Here is an 18,257-nt window from a genome sequence, read left to right on the forward strand (position 1 = left end):
TGGTGCCCTGTTTACATTCTAATTGACAGTACCCTGTTAGTGAATGCGTATCCCCCTCCAGCAAGGTAGGAAAATTGTCTGGCATGTTCCTCTCCGTGGCAGGTGAGGATGTAATTGTTTGCAGCGGTAGGACTGCAGCCTGAGGCGCTGTGCACAGAGCCAGCTTCTCTTTGACTGACAGATCCTTTTCTTTCTCTCAAGCTCTCTCTCCTTTTACATTTACATGTGAGTCGTTAATCAGGGGAGTGCTAGTTGGGAGCCGCACATCCACCACGTCTTCATTCCTTGTTAATGATCCTCTCGTGGAGGGCCAGAGAGGAGGTGAGGAGAGGAGAGAGGAATAGATGGTCTGCTGTTGAGGTGTTGGCAGCAGTACCGCTCTGTGTTAAGACATAGGACGGATGAAGTGTAAACAGACGTGGAACTGAACTAAATTCTTTAAATGTTTGGGAAGGATGTATAGTAAGGCATTTGTGAAAACTATAGCAATATAGAGTGGGAAAGTAGCCGTGCGTTTGGACAATTACAAAACCCAGAAATAAAACATCTGTCTTGTCCAGGACCGTAGTCTATGCAGACTGGTACACCATAGCCAATCAGAGTCACAGTAGGCCCTCATACAAACAAGCCTTTTGCCACAGAGGCTCACCATCATTTACTTTGAACTGGACTGTGTGTTTACAGGAAGTAGCAACAGCGCGACTTTACATCATTAGAACGCATTTGCCAAAAGCCACAAAATACACCTGAATGGATTTCTGTAAATATGTAAACACCACGGGAGTCCTCTTACATTTGGGAACTTTACGGTCTTATTGATCAAACAACCATGAAAATGTATGCTCTCTCTTTCTCAGTTATGCACATCAAGAACAAAATCAACAACTAATGCTAGCCAGAGCAAGATGAGCTAAAATATGACGAAGGAATATTAGATAAACCTTTTCCTCTCAAATCTTTTCAGCTAGTTGGCCGTCAAAATTGCACTGATAAACGATGTGGAAGTGCAGCCTACTTGTCCTTTTGCAGCTTGCCTGCCTGGCTAAAGTTGGCTAGGTTGCTATAGCTACTGGCTTGTGCATGTATTCACATCTTTCCTATTTTGTTGCCTTAGCCTGGAATTAAAAATATATTTTTTGGGGGGGGGGGGGGTTGTTGTGTCATGCTTCACTGTGGGGATGGTGTTCTCTGGGTGATGAGAGGTGTTGGGTTTGCGCCAGACATATATAATTTTCCTTGATGGCCAAAAAGCTCAATTTTAGTCTCATCTGACCAGAGAACCTTATTCCATATGTTTGGGGAGTCTCCCATATGCCTTTTGGCGAGCACCAAATGTGTTTGCTTATTTTTACTTTAAGCAATGGCTTTTTTTCTGGCCACTCTTCCGTAAAGCCCAGCTCTGTGGAGTGTACGGCTTAAAGTGGTCCTATGGACAGATATCCCAATCTCTGCTGTGGAGCTTAGCAACTCCTTCATGGTTATCTTTGGTCTCTTTGTTGACTCTCTGATTAATGCCCTCCTTGCCTGGTCTGTGAGTTTTGGTGGGCAGCCCTCTCTTGGCAGGTTTCTTATTGTGCCATATTCTTTCAATTTTTTAATAATGGATTTAATGGTGCTCCATGATATATTTGTTTTATAACCCAACCGTGATCTGTACTTCTCCACAACTTTGTCCCTGACCTGTTTGGAGAGCTCCTTGGTCTTTATGGTGCCCTTGCTTGGTGGTGCCCCTTGCTTGGTGGTGTGGCAGTATTCAGACCCCTGGACTTTTTCCACATTTTGTTACGTTACAGCCTTATTCTAAAAAAATATATTAACATTTTTTTATCCCTCAATCTACACACAGTTCCCCATAATGACAAAGCAATGACATTTACATAAGTTTTCAGACCCTTTACTCAGTACTTTGTTGAAGCACCTTTTGCAGCGATTACAGCTTCAAGTCTTTTGAGTAGGACGCTACAAGCCTGGCAGACCTGTATTTGGGGAGTTTCTCCAATTCTTCTCTGCAGATCTTCTCAAGCTCTGTCAGGTTGGATGTGGAGCGTTGCTGCACATCTATTTTCAGGTCTCTCCAGATGTTCGATTGGGTTCAAGTCCAGGCTCTGGCTGGGCCACTCAAGGACATTCAAAGACTTGTCCCCAAACCACTCCTGTGTTGTCTGGGTTGTGTGCTTCGAGCCACTGTCCCGTTGGAAGGTGAACCTGCGCCGACGCCTGAGATCCTGAGGATGGTGGAGGAGGTTTTCATCTCTACTTTGCGCTGTTTCCCGGTCCTGACTAGTCTCCCAGTCCCTTCCTTTGAATAACATCCCCACAGCATGATGATGCCACTACCATGCTTCACCGTAGGGATGATGCCAGGTTTCCTCCAGACCTCAATCTTGGTTTCATCAGCCCTTTTGTTGCCTTTTGGCAAACTCCAAGCGTTGGTCATGTGATTTTTTACAGAGGAGTGGCTTCTGTCTGGCCACTCTAGCATAAAGGCCTGATTTGTGGAGTGCTGCAGAGATGGTTGTCCTTCTGGAAGGTTGTACCATCTTCACAGAGGAACTCTGGAGCCAATCAATTAATCAAATGTATTTATAAAGCCCTTTTTACATCAGCCGATGTCACAAAGTGCTATACAGAAACCCAGCCTAAAACCCCAAACAGCAAGCAATGCAGATGAACGGTGGCTAGGAAAAACTCCCTAGAAAGGCCAGAACCTAGGACAAAACCTAGAGAGGAACCAGGCTCAGAGGGGTGGCCAGTCCTCTTCTGGTAATCACAGTGGTTGTGGGTGCAACAGGTCAGCACCTCAGGAGTAAATGTCAGTTGGCCTTTCATAGCCGATCATTCAGAGTTAGAGACAGCAAGTGCGATAGAGAGAGAGAGTTGAAAACAGCAGGTCCGGTGAACAGGTCAGGGTTCCATAGCCGCAGGCAGAACAGTTGAAACTGCAGCAGCAGCAGGTGGACTGGGGACAGCAATGAGTCATCAGGCCAGGTAGTCCTGGGGCTCAGGTCCTCCGAGGGGAGGGAAAAAAGAGAAAGAGAGAGCGAGAGAGAAAGTTAAATTCACACAGGACACTGGATGAGACGGGAGCAAGACACCAGATATAACAGACTGAACCTAGCCCCCCTACACAAACTATTGCAGCATAAATACTGGAGGCTGAGACAGGAGGGGTCGGGAGACACTGTGGCCCCATCCGATGATACACCCGGAGAGGGCCAAACAGGCAGGATATAACCCAACCCACTTTGCCAAAGCACAGCCCCCACACCACTAGAGGGATATCTTCAACCACCAACTTACCATCCTGAGACAAGGCCAAGTATAGCCCACAAAGATCTACCACACGGGATGAACTTGAGGGGGGCGCCAACCCCTACAGGAAGATCAGTGACTCAACCCACTCAAGTGAAGCACCCCTCCTAAAGACGGCATAGAATAGCACCAGTAAAGCCAATGACTCAGCCCCCGCAATAGGGTCAGAGGCAGAGAATCCCAGTGGAGAGAGGGGAACTGGCCAGGCAGAGACAGCATGGGCGGTTTGTCGCTCCAGTGCCTTTCCGTTCACCTTCACACCCCTGGGCCAGACTACACTCAATCATAGGACCTACTGGACAGATGAGTCTTCAATAAGGACTTAAAGGTTAATACAGAGTCTGCGTCTCTCACATGGATAGGCCGACCATTCCATAAAAATGGAGCTCTATAGGAGAAAGCTCTGCCTCCAGCTGTTTGCTTAGAACTTCTAGCGACAATGATGCCTGCGTCTTGTGACCGTAGCGTACGTGTAGGCATGTACGGCAGGACCAAATCGGAAAGATGGGTAGGAGCAAGCCCATGTAATGCCTTGTAGGTTAGCAGTAAAACCTTGAAATCAGCCCTAGCCTTAACAGAGTGATCATCAGGTTCTTTGTCACCTCCCTGACCAAAGCCCTTCTCCCCTGATTGCTCAGTTTGGCCGGGCAGCCAGCTCTAGGAAGAGTCTTGGTGGTTCCAAACTTCTTCCATTAAAAAATGATGGAGGCCACTGTGTTCTTGGGGACCTTCAATGCTGCAGATAGTTTTTGGTACCCTTCCCCAGATCTGTGCCTCGACACAATCCTGTCTCTGAGCTCTACGTACAATTCCTTCAACCTCATGGCTTGGTTTTTGCTCTGACATGCACTGTCAACTGTGGGATATTATGTAGACAGGTGTGTGCCTTTCCAAAATCATATCCAATCAGTTGAATTTCCCACAGGTGGGCTCCAATCAATTGGATCAATGAAAACAGGATGCACCTGAGATCAATTTCGAGTCTCATAGCAAAGGGTCTGAATACTTATGTACATAAGATATTTCTGTTTTTTATTTTTCATAAATTTGCTAAGGAGAGAATAAATAGGATGGCGGAGTGGAGAGAGGATGGAGAATGGAATGGAGGAGTGGAACGCATAAGTGAGTTGGGAGGTAGAACGAGGAGAGGAGAGGAGGATAGACAAGAGTGCTTGTTTTTTGGAGAAGGTCGGTACCAGCCGGCGTCTGTCTTTTTAAACCCTCTCCTCTACGCAACAAGACTTTACTGTGTCTGTTTTCACAACCAGAAAGTGCTAGGTGAAATACAGCCTCACATCTCACTGCTCATGTTAATGGTTCCACCCTTGCTCCTCTCCTCCTGTCCTCTCCTCTCTCAGCTAATATAAAGCCTACTCTGCTCTATTCTGCTCTGCTCTACAATACTCTGCTCTACTCTACTTTACACTTCTCTGTCTCTATGCTGCCTGGCCTTGTAAGATGATTAATGGGGAGTGAGGCCAAACAAATCATTCTTGTCTTATTTAGGTATACTGACTGGTGTTGATGTGATGAAACAGAACCAACCCAACCACGCTGTGTGTGTGTGTGTGTCTGTGTGTGTACTGTTCTGAGGTGCTGCATTTGTTATCTCTCCTGTCTGTTGTGTGTTTAGTGAGGTTAATTGAGTTGTTTTAGATCACTGGGTGGGTGTCTTGCTGCCCTGTGGGTGTGTCCTTATCAGTAAAGACTCATCCTATACAGCACACTGTACATGATGGGTTCTATGGTTTCTAAAATTATTTATACATCAGGTGGGGCTAATCCTGAATGCTCATTGGTTAAAAGCGCATTCTAGCCAGTGTCTATTCCATAAGTTACCACCGGCTAAATCTCATCAGCCCAGACAGGGAGGTTAAAAACTTCATCTCCACTATAAAAAGCATCTAGATATTATCTTTAGACAAACATTTTGTTTTCAACAGGGGAGATTTGTATAAAACGTACTGTCGGGCTCGCCGACATTTTCAACGTTGTTTCAATATTCAAATACGATTTTCAACTGTCCCGTAGTAATGAACATGTAGGGGTCGGGAGGAGAGACCGAAGCAGGCAGCGTTTTTCAGACTGTCGAAATCATGAATCGGCTGGCATCATTTTTATTGATATATACAAAGGGATGAATTGAAAAAAGGTCTACCGAAACGAAGTGCAGCTAGTATACAGTTTTTCCAGCTTCAGTTTGAAGTGATTGTGTTAGCTGTGTTGTTGGCTAGCTCCTCTGAACAACAGTGTCCTGACGAGAGAGCACATGTGCTATGCCAGGTGAAATCGTGCCTCATTAGCCCATGTCACAAAAAAACAGCTTTAACAAATGCAGCTACTGGCTGCACTGTTTGACTTGACTGTAAGTTAGCCGTAGTTGGCTAGCTAGCAAAGGATAAGAATGTTGCCAGCCAGTAACGACTGGGTCGTGTCCATAGATACAGAACAGTAAGACTGAACGACTGGGTCGCGTCCATAGATACAGAACAAACAAACAGACTGAGACGACTGGGTCGAGTCCATAGATACAGAACAAACAGACTGAACGACTGGGTCGAGTCCATAGATACAGAACAGTAAGAAACAGACTGAACGACTGGGTCGTCCATAGATACAGAACAGTAAGACTGAACGACTGGGTCACGTCCATAGATACAGAACAAACAGACTGAACGACTGGGGGAGTCCATAGATACAGAACAGTAAGACTGAACGACTGGGTCGCGTCCATAGATACAGAACAAACAGACTGAACGACTGGAACAAACAGACTCGAGTCCATAGATACAGAACAAAAGACTGAACGACTGGGTCGAGTCCATAGATACAGAACAAACAGACTGAACGACTGATACAGGCCGAGTCCATAGATACAGAACAAACAGACTGAACGACTGGGTCGCGTCCATGATACAGAACAAAAAGACTGAACGACTGGGTCGAGTCCATAGATACAGAACAAACAGACTGAACGACAGATACAGAACAAAAAGACTGAACGACTGGGTCGAGTCCATAGATACAGAACAAAAGACTGAACGACTGGGTCGAGTCCATAGATACAGAACAAACAGACTGAACGACTGGGTCGAGTCCATAGATACAGAACAGTAAGACTGAACGACTGGGTCGAGTCCATAGATACAGAACAAAAGACAAGTCCATAGATACAGAACAAACAGACTGAACGACTGGGTCGAGTCCATAGATACAGAACAAAAGACTGAACGACTGGGTCGCGTCCATAGATACAGAACAAACAGACTGAACGACTGGGTCGCGTCCATAGATACAGAACAAAAAGACTGAACGACTGGGTCGCGTCCATAGATACAGAACAAACAGACTGAACGACTGGGTCGCGTCCATAGATACAGAACAAAAAGACTGAACGACTGGGTCGAGTCCATAGATACAGAACAAACAGACTGAACGACTGGGTCGAGTCCATAGATACAGAACAAACAGACTGAACGACTGGGTCGAGTCCATAGATACAGAACAAACAGACTGAACGACTGGGTCGAGTCCATAGATACAGAACAAACAGACTGAACGACGTCGAGTCCATAGATACAGAACAATAAGACTGAACGACTGGGTCGAGTCCATAGATACAGAACAGTAAGACTGAACGACTGGGTCGAGTCCATAGATACAGAACAATAAGACTGAACGACTGGGTCGAGTCCATAGATACAGAACAGTAAGACTGAACGACTGGGTCGAGTCCATAGATACAGAACAAACAGACTGAACGACTGGACTGGGTCCCATCTCTTGGCAACCAAACCATCAGAACGAACGACCAGTCTGCTTGGGAAGCAACCCTAGATTTGTTTTAGAACTATATCTTGTGGAAGGATGAAATAGTGTGAATAAATTTATCAAAATAACGTTTTTAATGAAAATATGTCAATGATTATTTGAATATGTTGGTAACCTATTGTATAAAAGTGATAAAGCCCTGGAAGCTGGTGTTTGGAGGATATATCGGCTACTCACAAACTATCTCAACACCCGTGCCAATATATCCTCCAAACCCCGGCTTCTCGGGCGTTATCACTTAAAGAACAGACTGTCAGTGATCAACACGAGCCCCATGCTGCATGTGTGTGTTGTGGAACAGTGTCTGTTAAAGCAACTGTCCAGTCAAAATCTCACTTTTAAAAGTTAATATTCTGGTAACTCATAGCCAAATAATGTTGTTGACTCTTCCCTATACTCGTATTTGTGGGCAAAGCATAAATTGGAGTAAAAATAAAAGACTTTAAAAAACTCAAAGTTGTATCTCAAACAGACAGTTTAAAAAAACGCTATTTCCTCATAGATGATGATGTCATCCCCCCTAAGGAGGATATGCTGGCCAATCAGCGGTCTACTCGCATTAATATTTGTAGTGACCGGTATACACCCAAACCATTCTATTGTTGGGGTATGCCCATACCATTCCAACACAGAAAATATGCTTTTTAACTTAATTACAATTCTTTGGAAGAAAAACAATTTCACTCATATTGCAATTAATTATAGGTCATATTTCATAGAAATCTGGAAACACTGGACATTTACTTGTAGATGATTAGCCTACAGTGCAGCAGCATGGATAGAGATGCTTACAGAGGACACAACTTGCCGTGTCATACACAGAGCAGATGAAGGCATTCAGCTGTGGGATGATTTTTGTCAGTAGATGGTCGGGGTGCTGTAACATCGTTATAATTATTTGTACAATGCAAATTGACCACAACTAAGTCCAAAAATAGATTGAATTTGAAAATAAAAATAATTTCATTACTTTGATTGAAACATCTTTTTTTTCTTTTTTCAAGGGAATACTTGGTGAACAGATTTCCTATTTATTTATTGTTTTGGCTACATCCCAGTGGTTTTTGCCTTCATTTTTTATTTTATTTTAACATAAACTACCCCACCACCCTTCCCAACCCTAATAAAAACAGTTTTGTGGGGCAAAAAAAAGCACATTTAAAAAAAACAACATTTAAATAGGCAAGTCGGTTAAGAACTAATTCTTATTTACAATGACAGCCTAGGAACAGTGGGTTAACTGTCTTGTTCAGGGGCAAAAGACAGATCTTTACCTTGTCAGCTCAGGGATTCGATCTAGCAACCTTTCGGTTACTGGCCCAACGCTCTAACCACTAGGCTACCTGCTGGTTACTAGTCCAACTCTCTAACCACTAGGCTACCTGCTGGTTACTAGTCCAACTCTCTAACCACTAGGCTACCTGCTGGTTACTAGTCCAACGCTCTAACCACTAGGCTACCTGCTGGTTACTCCAAGTCCAGGCTACCTGCTGGTTACTAGTCCAAACTCACTAGGCTACCTGCTGGTTACTAGTCCAACCCTAACCACTAGGCTACCTGCTGGTTACTTCCAACGCTCTAACCACTAGGCTACCTGCTGGTTTAGTCCAACACTCTAACCCTACTACCTGCTGGTTACTAGTCCAACGCTCTAACCACTAGGCTACCTGCAGCCCCTAAACTGACTTACGGGTCGGTTTAGGCCCACAGGCCGTCTGTTGCCGACCGCTGCCCTAAATGGTCCTTCAGTTATTAACTGTTAGGAGTCAACCTTCACTGACACCCAACTGTTCTCCCTGTCAAGTGGCCTGATCTATCCAGGCTGAGCTCATGTTATCAAACACCCTGGAAACTAGACCAATCAAGTGTGTGTGTGTGTGTGTTTACAGTAGGTGTATGTCTGTAAGAAAGAAAACCATTAGAAGGAGCAAACAGGGGAAAGGGAGTCAATACGACAATGTGACTTGTTCTCTTGTCAGACAGAGGCTAGCTACATACTGCTGACTCTTTGATTGCAGTGTGGTTTCCATCTTGGTGGAGTCATTTCCATGGTTAAGTGCCTGTCAGGCCCAGTTCATTTTCTTCCCCTCTGTAGTGCTAATGAGTTCACTACGGGCAGAGGAGGACAGGACAGACTGCATGGGGCTTAATGCTGCAAGAGAGCCATTCAAAGGAAGACACACACACACACACTGGAGCTTTCTGCAATTTACATCACAATTATAGGCAGGCAGGACTCAGTCACAGTGGTGTACAGCTCTACTCTCAGTGCTGACTAGACGAAGGGTAGCTGCAGTCTAAATATTAAGCTTCTGACTTGGGGAAAAATGTCAGCGCGTTCTCTCTTTCAATCACAGTTTCGACAGGAGTGAATATGAGGCCTAGTCATGTGTCGCTGCAAAGTCAGTTCCTCTCTCTGAAATGTAGAAATGTCATCATACTGGTAACAACATCTCACTCTCTCTCCAGATGATTTGGTGTTTTGCCATACTAGTAGGTTTCCTGTTTGGCAACTTCTGTTCTTTATATAACTACATTTCCCTTTATGAATACTGGTTCACTGCATTTGAAATTACCTGGTAAAGATACCCAACCTCTCCGTTCTCAACTGAAAGTTGTTACCGCCCACTCACATCTCCCATCCCCCGTTGTTGTTGACTTGCAGACTAGTTTACATCCTGGTTCGGTTTTGCATAATGGTTCCTGAGAGGGCAAGGTCACTTCCTGTTGTGAGACTGTGACATGTGACATGGCATCCCAGTATCACTGTGGGTTGAACGTAAACACTGTGAGATCTTTCCCAAATTAGAGCCATTCCAGCCTGGACCCAGATCTGTTTGTGCTGACTTACAAACTGCTATGGCCACAATGACTGTTCACAACGACCATAGGAGTTGGCCATACAGCACAAACAGACCTGGGACTAGGCTAGAGCCATTACAGTTGATAGAAAACTGCACTTCCCATGTTGGGAACCAACCCCCATGTGTGACTGTAAACCAATGGTGTTTTGTGTTACAACAATCCAACAGTCTGGAAAGCTCCTCCATACAGCTCTCGGTGGTGTGGTGTTGTTTTAGTAGAGCTCTCGTGGTGTGGTGGTGTTTTAGTAGAGCTCTCGTGGTGTTGTGTTGTTTTAGTAGAGCTCTCAGTGGTGTGGTGTTTTCGTAGAGCTCTCAGTGGTGTTGTTTTAGTAGATCTCTCAGTGGTGTTGTTTTAGTGGGGCTCTCGGTGGTGTGGTGGTGTTTTAGTAGAGCTCCTGGTGGTGTGGTGTGATTTTTGTAGGGCTCCCGGTGGTGTTGTTTTAGTAGGGCTCTCAATGGTGTGGTGTTGTTTTAGTAGCGCTTGGTGGTGTGGTGTTGTTTTAGTAGAGCTCTCGGCGGTGTGGTGTTTTAGTAGAGCTCTCGGCGGTGTGATGTTGTTTTAGAAGAACTCTCGGTGGTGTGGTGTTGCTTTACTGTTCTGTTCCATGATAATGGGGTTGAGTTGTAGCGTTGCATGTGGCTGGTGGCGAGTTAAACCCAGAGTCATATATTTAAATACATGGCTCTTTTTAAACCAATAAAGTGTCCCTGTGGCCTCACTGGCATAGCAGTGGTATGTGGTGGTTTTATCTATAGCAAAGCAGCACTTAGTCAGTGCAGTCAGAGCAGCTAGAGACCAGAGTGGGAGGATATAGTTGGGGTACCTCCTCTACTGGGATGTGTCTATAGCACCCTGTCAGTCACACTGCAGTCAGAGCAGCTAGAGACCAGAGTAAGCTGGGAGGATATACTGCTGGTTGGGGTACCTCCTCCTCTACTGGGATGTGTCTATAGCACCCTGTCAGTCACACTGCAGTCAGAGCAGCTAGAGACCAGAGTAAGCTGGGAGGATATACTGCTGGTTGGGGTACCTCCTCCTCTACTGGGGATGTGTCAGTCACACTGCAGTCAGAGCAGCACCTGCTGGTTGTCAGTCACACTGTCAGTCAGAGCAGCTAGAGACCAGAGTAAGCTGGGAGGATATACTGTAAGCTGGGAGGATATACTGCTGGTTTGTACCTCCTCCTCTACTGGGATGTGTCTATAGCACCCTGGGTAGAGACCAGAGTAAGCTGGGAGGATATACTGCTGGTTGGGGTACCTCCTCCTCCTCTACTGGGATGTGTCTATAGCACCCTGTCAGTCACACAGTGCAGTCAGAGAGGGCTGGGAGGTTCAGGGTCAGAGAGTGTCAGCCTCTTATTTGATGCTGGGAGGTATGTTTTGAGAGGCGGGGGGCCTTTACGGCATTCCATACCCTGTCAGGACAGGGTGGAGAAGCTGGGAGGATATACTGCTGGTTGGGGCCTGGCTGTCACATGTCAGGGCAGGTCTGTCTTATTTGATGCGTATGTTTTGAGAGCATTCCCAGGCAAGCCTGGCTGATGAGTCTGTCACTTTAGCCAGGCGGTTACATCACAGCTATGCCGCTGCTGTTTGGGACAAGAGGTCCCGAATGTATGTGCTCTCTGCCCTCTGACACATGTTACTGGTGTTTGTGTTCCTGCCTGCGTCCTGTCCACCTCTGGTTCTTCTACCTGCCAGCCATTAGCTGCCCAGTTGACCTAATCCATGGGAATGGAGATTATTTTCCAGGGAAACCACAACCACTCTCCTCATGGTTGGATTAATGCAGATGACCACCGGAATTACCAGGTCAAACTTTCCACCGATTGACACTCCCCTCGTTAATCTGTGATACATGATGAATGATGATTATGAGTTATTATTCTGCCAGGCTAAATCTCCCATTAACATAGTGAGAGGAGCAGACGAGGTGAGAGGGAGACGAGGTGAGAGGGAGACGAGGTGAGAGGGAGACGAGGTGAGAGGGAGACGAGGTGAGAGGAGCAGACGAGGTGAGAGGAGCAGACGAGGTGAGAGGAGCAGACGAGGTGAGAGGAGCAGACGAGGTGAGAGGAGCAGACGAGGTGAGAGGAGCAGACGAGGTGAGAGGAGCAGACGAGGTGAGAGGAGCAGACGAGGTGAGAGGAGCAGACGAGGTGAGAGGGAGACGAGGTGAGAGGGAGACGAGGTGGAGACGAGGTGAGAGGGAGACGAGGTGAGAGGGAGACGAGGTGAGAGGGAGACGAGGTGAGAGGGAGACGAGGTGAGAGGGAGACGAGGGAGACGAGGTGAGAGGAGCAGACGAGGTGAGAGGAGCAGACGAGGTGAGAGGAGACGAGGTGAGAGGGAGACGAGGTGAGAGGGAGACGAGGTGAGAGGGAGACGAGGTGAGAGGGAGACGAGGTGAGAGGGAGACGAGGTGAGAGGGAGACGAGGTGAGAGGGAGACGAGGTGAGAGGGAGACGAGGTGAGAGGGAGACGAGGTGAGAGGGAGACGAGGTGAGAGGGAGACGAGGTGAGAGGGAGACGACGAGGTGAGAGGGAGACGACGAGGTGAGAGGGAGACGACGAGGTGAGAGGGAGACGAGGTGGGAGAGGAGCAGACGAGGTGAGGTGAGAGGGAAACGAGGTGAGAGAGTGGTGTGTTACAGGGAGAGCTGACAAACAGGCTAGGCTCGAGTGGGCAGCAGAATCATTTAGGCTAGATAAATCACAGAAACTGGAGCAGGCCGTTTTTGAAAATGCATGTCTTTGTGTACGTGTTGGAGTATCTGTGTGTGTGTGTGTGTGTGTGTGTGTGTGTGTGCAACTGTCGGGTTGTGTGTGTGCAACTGTCGGGTTGTGTGTGTGTAACTGTCGGGTTGTGTGTGTAACTGTCGGGTTGTGTGTGTAACTGTTGGGTTGTGTGTGTAACTGTCGGGTTGTGTGTGCAACTGTCGGGTTGTGTGTGTGTAACTGTTGGGTTGTGTGTGTAACTGTCGGGTTGTGTGTGTAACTGTTGGGTTGTGTGTGTAACAGCAGATAAAAACAAGCTTCACATCAGTGGTTTTTCCACAGCGCTCCTCCCCAGATCATGAAATGTGAATAAGGCTCGACTGTCTCGTCTTCAGCTTAGCAATACATTCTCCTCTCTCTACGTGCAGACAAAGACTAGACCATAACCCTGCTGAGGTGTGTGTGCACTAAAGTAGGAAAGGGGGGAGGAGTGGTCATGTATTGTAGCTGTAGGATCATTATTAAGGAGGGTTTTGGTAGAAAATATACTATTGTCTGGTTGCATTTTCCTGATCAGTATTTTCCTTTCTCACTCACTCCCTGTCTCACTCCCTGTCTCTCTGTCTCTCTCTCTGTCTCTCTGTCTCCCTGTCTCACTCCCTGTTTCTCTCCCTGTCTCCCTGTCTCTCTCTCTGTCTCTCTGTCTCTCTCTCTGTCTCTCTGTCTCCCTGTCTCACTCCCTGTTTCTCTCCCTGTCTCTCTGTCTCACTCCCTGTCTCACTCCCTGTCTCTCTCTCTGTCTCTCTGTCTCTCTCTCTGTCTCTCTGTCTCCCTGTCTCACTCCCTGTTTCTCTCCCTGTCTCTCTGTCTCACTCCCTGTCTCACTCCCTGTCTCACTCCCTGTCTCTCTCTCTGTCTCCCTGTCTCACTCCCTGTTTCTCTCCCTGTCTCTCTGTCTCACTCCCTGTCTCTCTCTGTCTCTCTGTCTCCCTGTCTCACTCCCTGTCTCTCTCTGTCTCCCTGTTTCTCTCCCTGTCTCTCTGTCTCACTCCCTGTCTCTCTCTCTGTCTCTCTGTCTCCCTGTCTCACTCCCTGTCTCCCTGTCTCACTCCCTGTTTCTCTCTGTCTGTCTCTCTGTCTCACTCCCTGTCTCTCTCTCTCTGTCTCTCTGTCTCTCTGTCTCTCTGTCTCTCCTCTGTCTCTCTGTCTCTCTCCCTGTCTCTCTCCCTGTCTCTCTCTCTGTCTCCCTGTCTCACTCCCTGTCTCTCTCCCTGTCTCTCTCCCTGTCTCTCTCCCTGTCTCTCTCCCTGTCTCTCTCTCTCTGTCTCTCTGTCTCTCTGTCTCACTCCCTGTCTCTCTCTCTGTCTCTCTGTCTCCCTGTCTCACTCCCTGTCTCTCTCTCTCTCTCTGTCCCTGTCTCTCTCCCTGTCTCTCTCTGTCTCTCTCCCTGTCTCTCTCTCTCTGTCTCCCTGTCTCACTCCCTGTCTCCCTGTCTCACTCCCTGTTTCTCTCTCTGTCTCTCTGTCTCCCTCCCTGTCTCACTCCCTGTCTCACTCCCTGTCTCTCTGTCTCCCTGTCTCTCTGTCTCTCCCTCCCTCTCTCTCTGTCTCCTCCCTTCTCTCCCTGTCTCTCTGTCTCACTCCCTGTCTCTCTCTCTGTCTCCCTGTCTCTCTCCCTGTCTCTCCCTGTCTCACTCCCTGTCTCTCTCTCTGTCTCTCTGTCTCACTCCCTGTCTCCCTGTCTCTCTGTCTCTCTGTCTGTCTCTCTGTCTCACTCCTGTCTCTCTCTCTGTCTCTCTGTCTCACTCCCTGTCTCTCTGTCTCACTCCCTGTCTCTCTCTCTGTCTCTCTGTCTCTCCCTCTCTCTCTGTCTCTCTCTGTCTCTCTGTCTCTCCTCTCCTGTCTCACTCCCTGTCTCTCTGTCTGTCTCCCTGTCTCTCCCTGTCTCACTCCCTGTCTCTCTCTCTCTGTCTCCCTGTCTCACTCCCTGTCTCTCTCCTCCCTGTCTCTCTCCCTGTCTCTCTGTCTCACTCCCTGTCTCCCTGTCTCACTCCCTGTCTCCTGTCTGTCTCCCTGTCTCTCTCCCTGTCTCCCTCTGTCTCACTCCCTGTCTCTCTCCCTGTCTCACTCCCTGTGTCTCTCCCTGTCTCTGTCTCACTCCCTGTCTCTCTCCCTATCTCTCTGTCTCTCCCTGTCTCTCTCCCTGTCTATCTCTCTGTCTCTTTCTCTCTCTCAATCTATCCATCCTTCTTTCTCTCTCCATTTGTCTCTGTCCCTCCAGGTGAGACAGAGGAAGTCCGGTCTGTAGTCTGGGGGGCTCGGTCAGAGGGGAGCGTATGAGGAGTCAGAGAGCAGAGGATACCCCTGATCTGTCCTGATATCGCAGAGCCACATCGGCAACGCACCTGAAAACTCACCCGGCAACGCACCTGGAAACTCACCCGAAAACTCACCCGGGTCACAAAGGGAGACAAACAAGGAGCCCCCACTCCTCCTGCAGGCATGGTAAGTAGTGTGTGTGTGTGTGCTTGCATGAGTGTGTGTTTCTGCTTGTGCAAGTGCTTCCTGTCAGAATGTCTATGATGAGTGAGGAGTATCAATATGTTAATCTATTCTGTTTCTACAGTAGACATACCGCTCAATACAGTTATTGAGTTATTGTTCAGTGGAGATACTTGTTTAACCTGGGAAGTCTGCAGCATCCATGCTTTTTATTTATTTAACATATTTTACTGGGCAGTTCAGTTGAAAACAAAGTCTTATTTACAACGATGGCCTGGAAAGAGGCAAAAGGTATAGATGGTCCCTAGATTGTGTTAGTAATGTCAGTGTGAAGACAGAGTTTTGTGCTTTAGGTCAGAAGTAGGTGGATGGTGAGGGGTGTAATATTACTCTGATCAGACAACAGTGCACCTAGACTTGGGCCATCAACGGGGAGGGAGAGAGGGGAGAAATAGAGATAGTAGAGGAAATGAGCTAGAGAGGATTTCAGGAACACGTTGGAGAGAGGAGAGGAAGAACAAAATGGAGAGAACAAGAGAGGAGAAAACGAGTGAGGTAGGGAGAGTGAGAAGGAAGGAGAGAGAATGAGAGGAAGAGAACAAGGGACGGAGAGTGGTGGAGGAAGAGCGAGAGAGAGTGGTAGAGGAAGTGAGAGAGTGGTAGAGGAAGTGAGAGAGAGTGGTAGAGGAAGTGAGAGAGAGTGGTAGAGGAAGTGAGAGAGAGTGGTAGAGGAAGAGAGGGATAGGTGGAGGAAGAGAGGGTTAGGTGGAGGAAGAGACAGTGGTGGAGGAAGAGACAGAGAGAGTGGTGGAGGAAGAGACAGAGAGTGGTGGAGGAAGAGACAGAGAGAGTGGTGGAGGAAGAGACAGAGAGAGTGGTGGAGGAAGAGACAGAGAGAGTGGTGGAGGAAGAGACAGAGAGAGTGGTGGAGGAAGAGACAGAGAGAGTGGTGGAGGAAGAGAGAGAGTGGTGGAGGAAGAGAGAGAAAGAGTGGTGGAGGAAGAGAGAGAAAGAGTGGTGGAGGAAGAGAGAGAGAGTGGTGGAGGAAGAGAGAGAGTGGTGGAGGAAGAGGGAGAGTGGTGGAGGGAGAATGGTGGAGGAAGAGAGTGAGAGTGGTGGAGGAAGAGACAGAGTGTGGTGGAGGAAGAGACAGAGAGAGTGGTGGAGGAAGAGACAGAGAGAGTGGTGGAGGAAGAGACAGAGAGAGTGGTGGAGGGAGAGAAAGAGAGAGTGGTGGAGGAAGAGGGAGAGTGAGTGGTGGAGGAAGAGAGGGAGAGTGAGTGGTGGAGGAAGAGAGGGAGAGTGAGTGGTGGAGGAAGAGAGCGAGGGAGAGTGAGTTGTGGAGGAAGAGAGGGAGGGAGAGTGAGTGGTGGAGGAAGAGGGGGAGGGAGAGTGAGTGGTGGAGGAAGAGAGGGAGGGAGAGTGAGTGGTGGAGGAAGAGAGGGAGAGAGAGTGGTGGAGGAAGGGAGAGTGGTGGAGGAAGAGAGGGATAGAGAGTGGTGGAGGAAGAGAGGGAGAGGTGGTGGAGGAAGAGAGGGAGAGAGAGTGGTGGAGGAGAGAGTGGTGGAGAGAGAGTGGTGGAGGGAGAGAGTGGTGGAGGAAGAGAGGGAGAGAGAGTGGTGGAGGAAGAGAGGGAGAGAGAGTGGTGGAGGAAGAGAGGGGAGAGAGTGGTGGAGGAAGAGAGAGAGAGTGGTGGAGGAAGAGAGAGGGAGAGTGGTGGAGGAAGAGAGAGTGAGAGTGGTGGAGGAAGAGAGGGAGAAGTGGTGGAGGAAGAGAGGGAGAGAGAGTGGTGGAGGAAGAGAGGGAGAGTGAGTGGTGGAGGAAGAGAGGGAGAGGGAGTGGTGGAGGGAGGGAGAGGGAGTGGTGGAGGAAGAGAGGGAGAGTGAGTGGTGGAGGAAGAGAGGGAGAGTGAGTGGTGGAGGAAGAGAGAGCGGTGGAGGAAGAGAGGGAGAGTGAGTGGTGGAGGAAGAGAGGGAGAGTGAGTGGTGGAGGAGAGAGGGAGAGTGAGTGGTGGAGGAAGAGAGGGAGAGTGAGTGGTGGAGGAAGAGAGGGAGAGTGAGTGGTGGAGGAAGAGAGGGAGAGTGAGTGGTGGAGGAAGAGAGGGAGAGTGAGTGGTGGAGGAAGAGAGGGAGAGTGAGTGGTGGAGGAAGAGAGGGAGAGTGAGTGGTGGAGGAAGAGAGGGAGAGTGAGTGGTGGAGGAAGAGAGGGAGAGTGAGTGGTGGAGGAAGAGAGGGAGAGTGAGTGGTGGAGGAAGAGAGAGAGAGAGAGAGTGGTGGAGGAGAGAGAGAGAGAGTGGTGGAGGAAGAGAGGGAGATAGGTGGAGGAAGAGAGAGAGATATGTAGAGGAAGGAGGGAGAGATATGTAGAGGAAGAGAGGGAGAGAGAGTGCTAGAGAGAGAGAGAGTGGTGGAGGAAGAGAGGGAGATAGGTGGAGGAGAGAGAGAGATAGGTAGAGGAAGAGAGAGAGCTGGGGAAGAGAGTGGTGGGAGGGAGGGAGAGTAGAGAGGGGGGAGAGTGGTGGAGGGAGAGTGGTAGAGAGAGAGAGTGGTGGAGGAAGAGAGAGAGTGGTGGAGGAAGAGAGAGAGAGAGGTGGAGAGGTGGAGGTGGAGAGAGAGGTGGAGGAAGAGAGGTGGTGGAGGAAGAGAGAGAGGTGGAGGAGAGAGAGAGAGGTGGAGGGAGAGAGAGAGAGGTGGAGGAAGAGAGAGAGAGAGCGGTGGAGGAGAGAGAGAGAGAGCGGTGGAGGAAGAGAGATAGAGAGCGGTGGAGGAAGAGAGATAGAGAGCGGTGGAGGAAGAGAGAGAGAGAGCGGTGGAGGAGAGAGAGAGAGAGCGGTGGAGGAAGAGAGAGAGAGAGCGGTGGAGGAGAGAGAGAGAGCGGTGGAGGAAGAGAGAGAGAGAGCGGTGGAGGGAGAGAGAGAGAGAGCGGTGGAGGGAAGAGGAGGAGAGCGGTGGAGGAAGAGAGAGAGTGCGGTGGAGGAAGAGAGATGAGGAAGAGGGATGAGAGTGGTGGAGAGAGAGAGTGGTGGAGA

General features: G+C 48.6%; 1 protein-coding gene across 11 annotated transcripts in view; it reads left to right on the forward strand.

Annotated features, from left to right (window-relative positions):
- LOC135548142 (spermatid perinuclear RNA-binding protein-like) overlaps nucleotides 1-18,257 on the forward strand; it is a 183,398-nt gene that overhangs the window by 98,626 nt on the left and 66,515 nt on the right. For all 11 annotated transcript variants that reach the window (XM_064977436.1, XM_064977439.1, XM_064977442.1 and 8 more), the window contains one exon: nucleotides 15,009-15,232. In XM_064977436.1, coding sequence (XP_064833508.1) covers nucleotides 15,230-15,232 — 3 coding nt within the window. In that variant the 5' untranslated portion in view covers nucleotides 15,009-15,229. The remainder of the gene's footprint in view (nucleotides 1-15,008; nucleotides 15,233-18,257) is intronic.

This window comes from Oncorhynchus masou, chromosome 11, assembly GCF_036934945.1.
Source record: "Oncorhynchus masou masou isolate Uvic2021 chromosome 11, UVic_Omas_1.1, whole genome shotgun sequence".
NCBI classification, from domain to species: domain Eukaryota; kingdom Metazoa; phylum Chordata; class Actinopteri; order Salmoniformes; family Salmonidae; genus Oncorhynchus; species Oncorhynchus masou.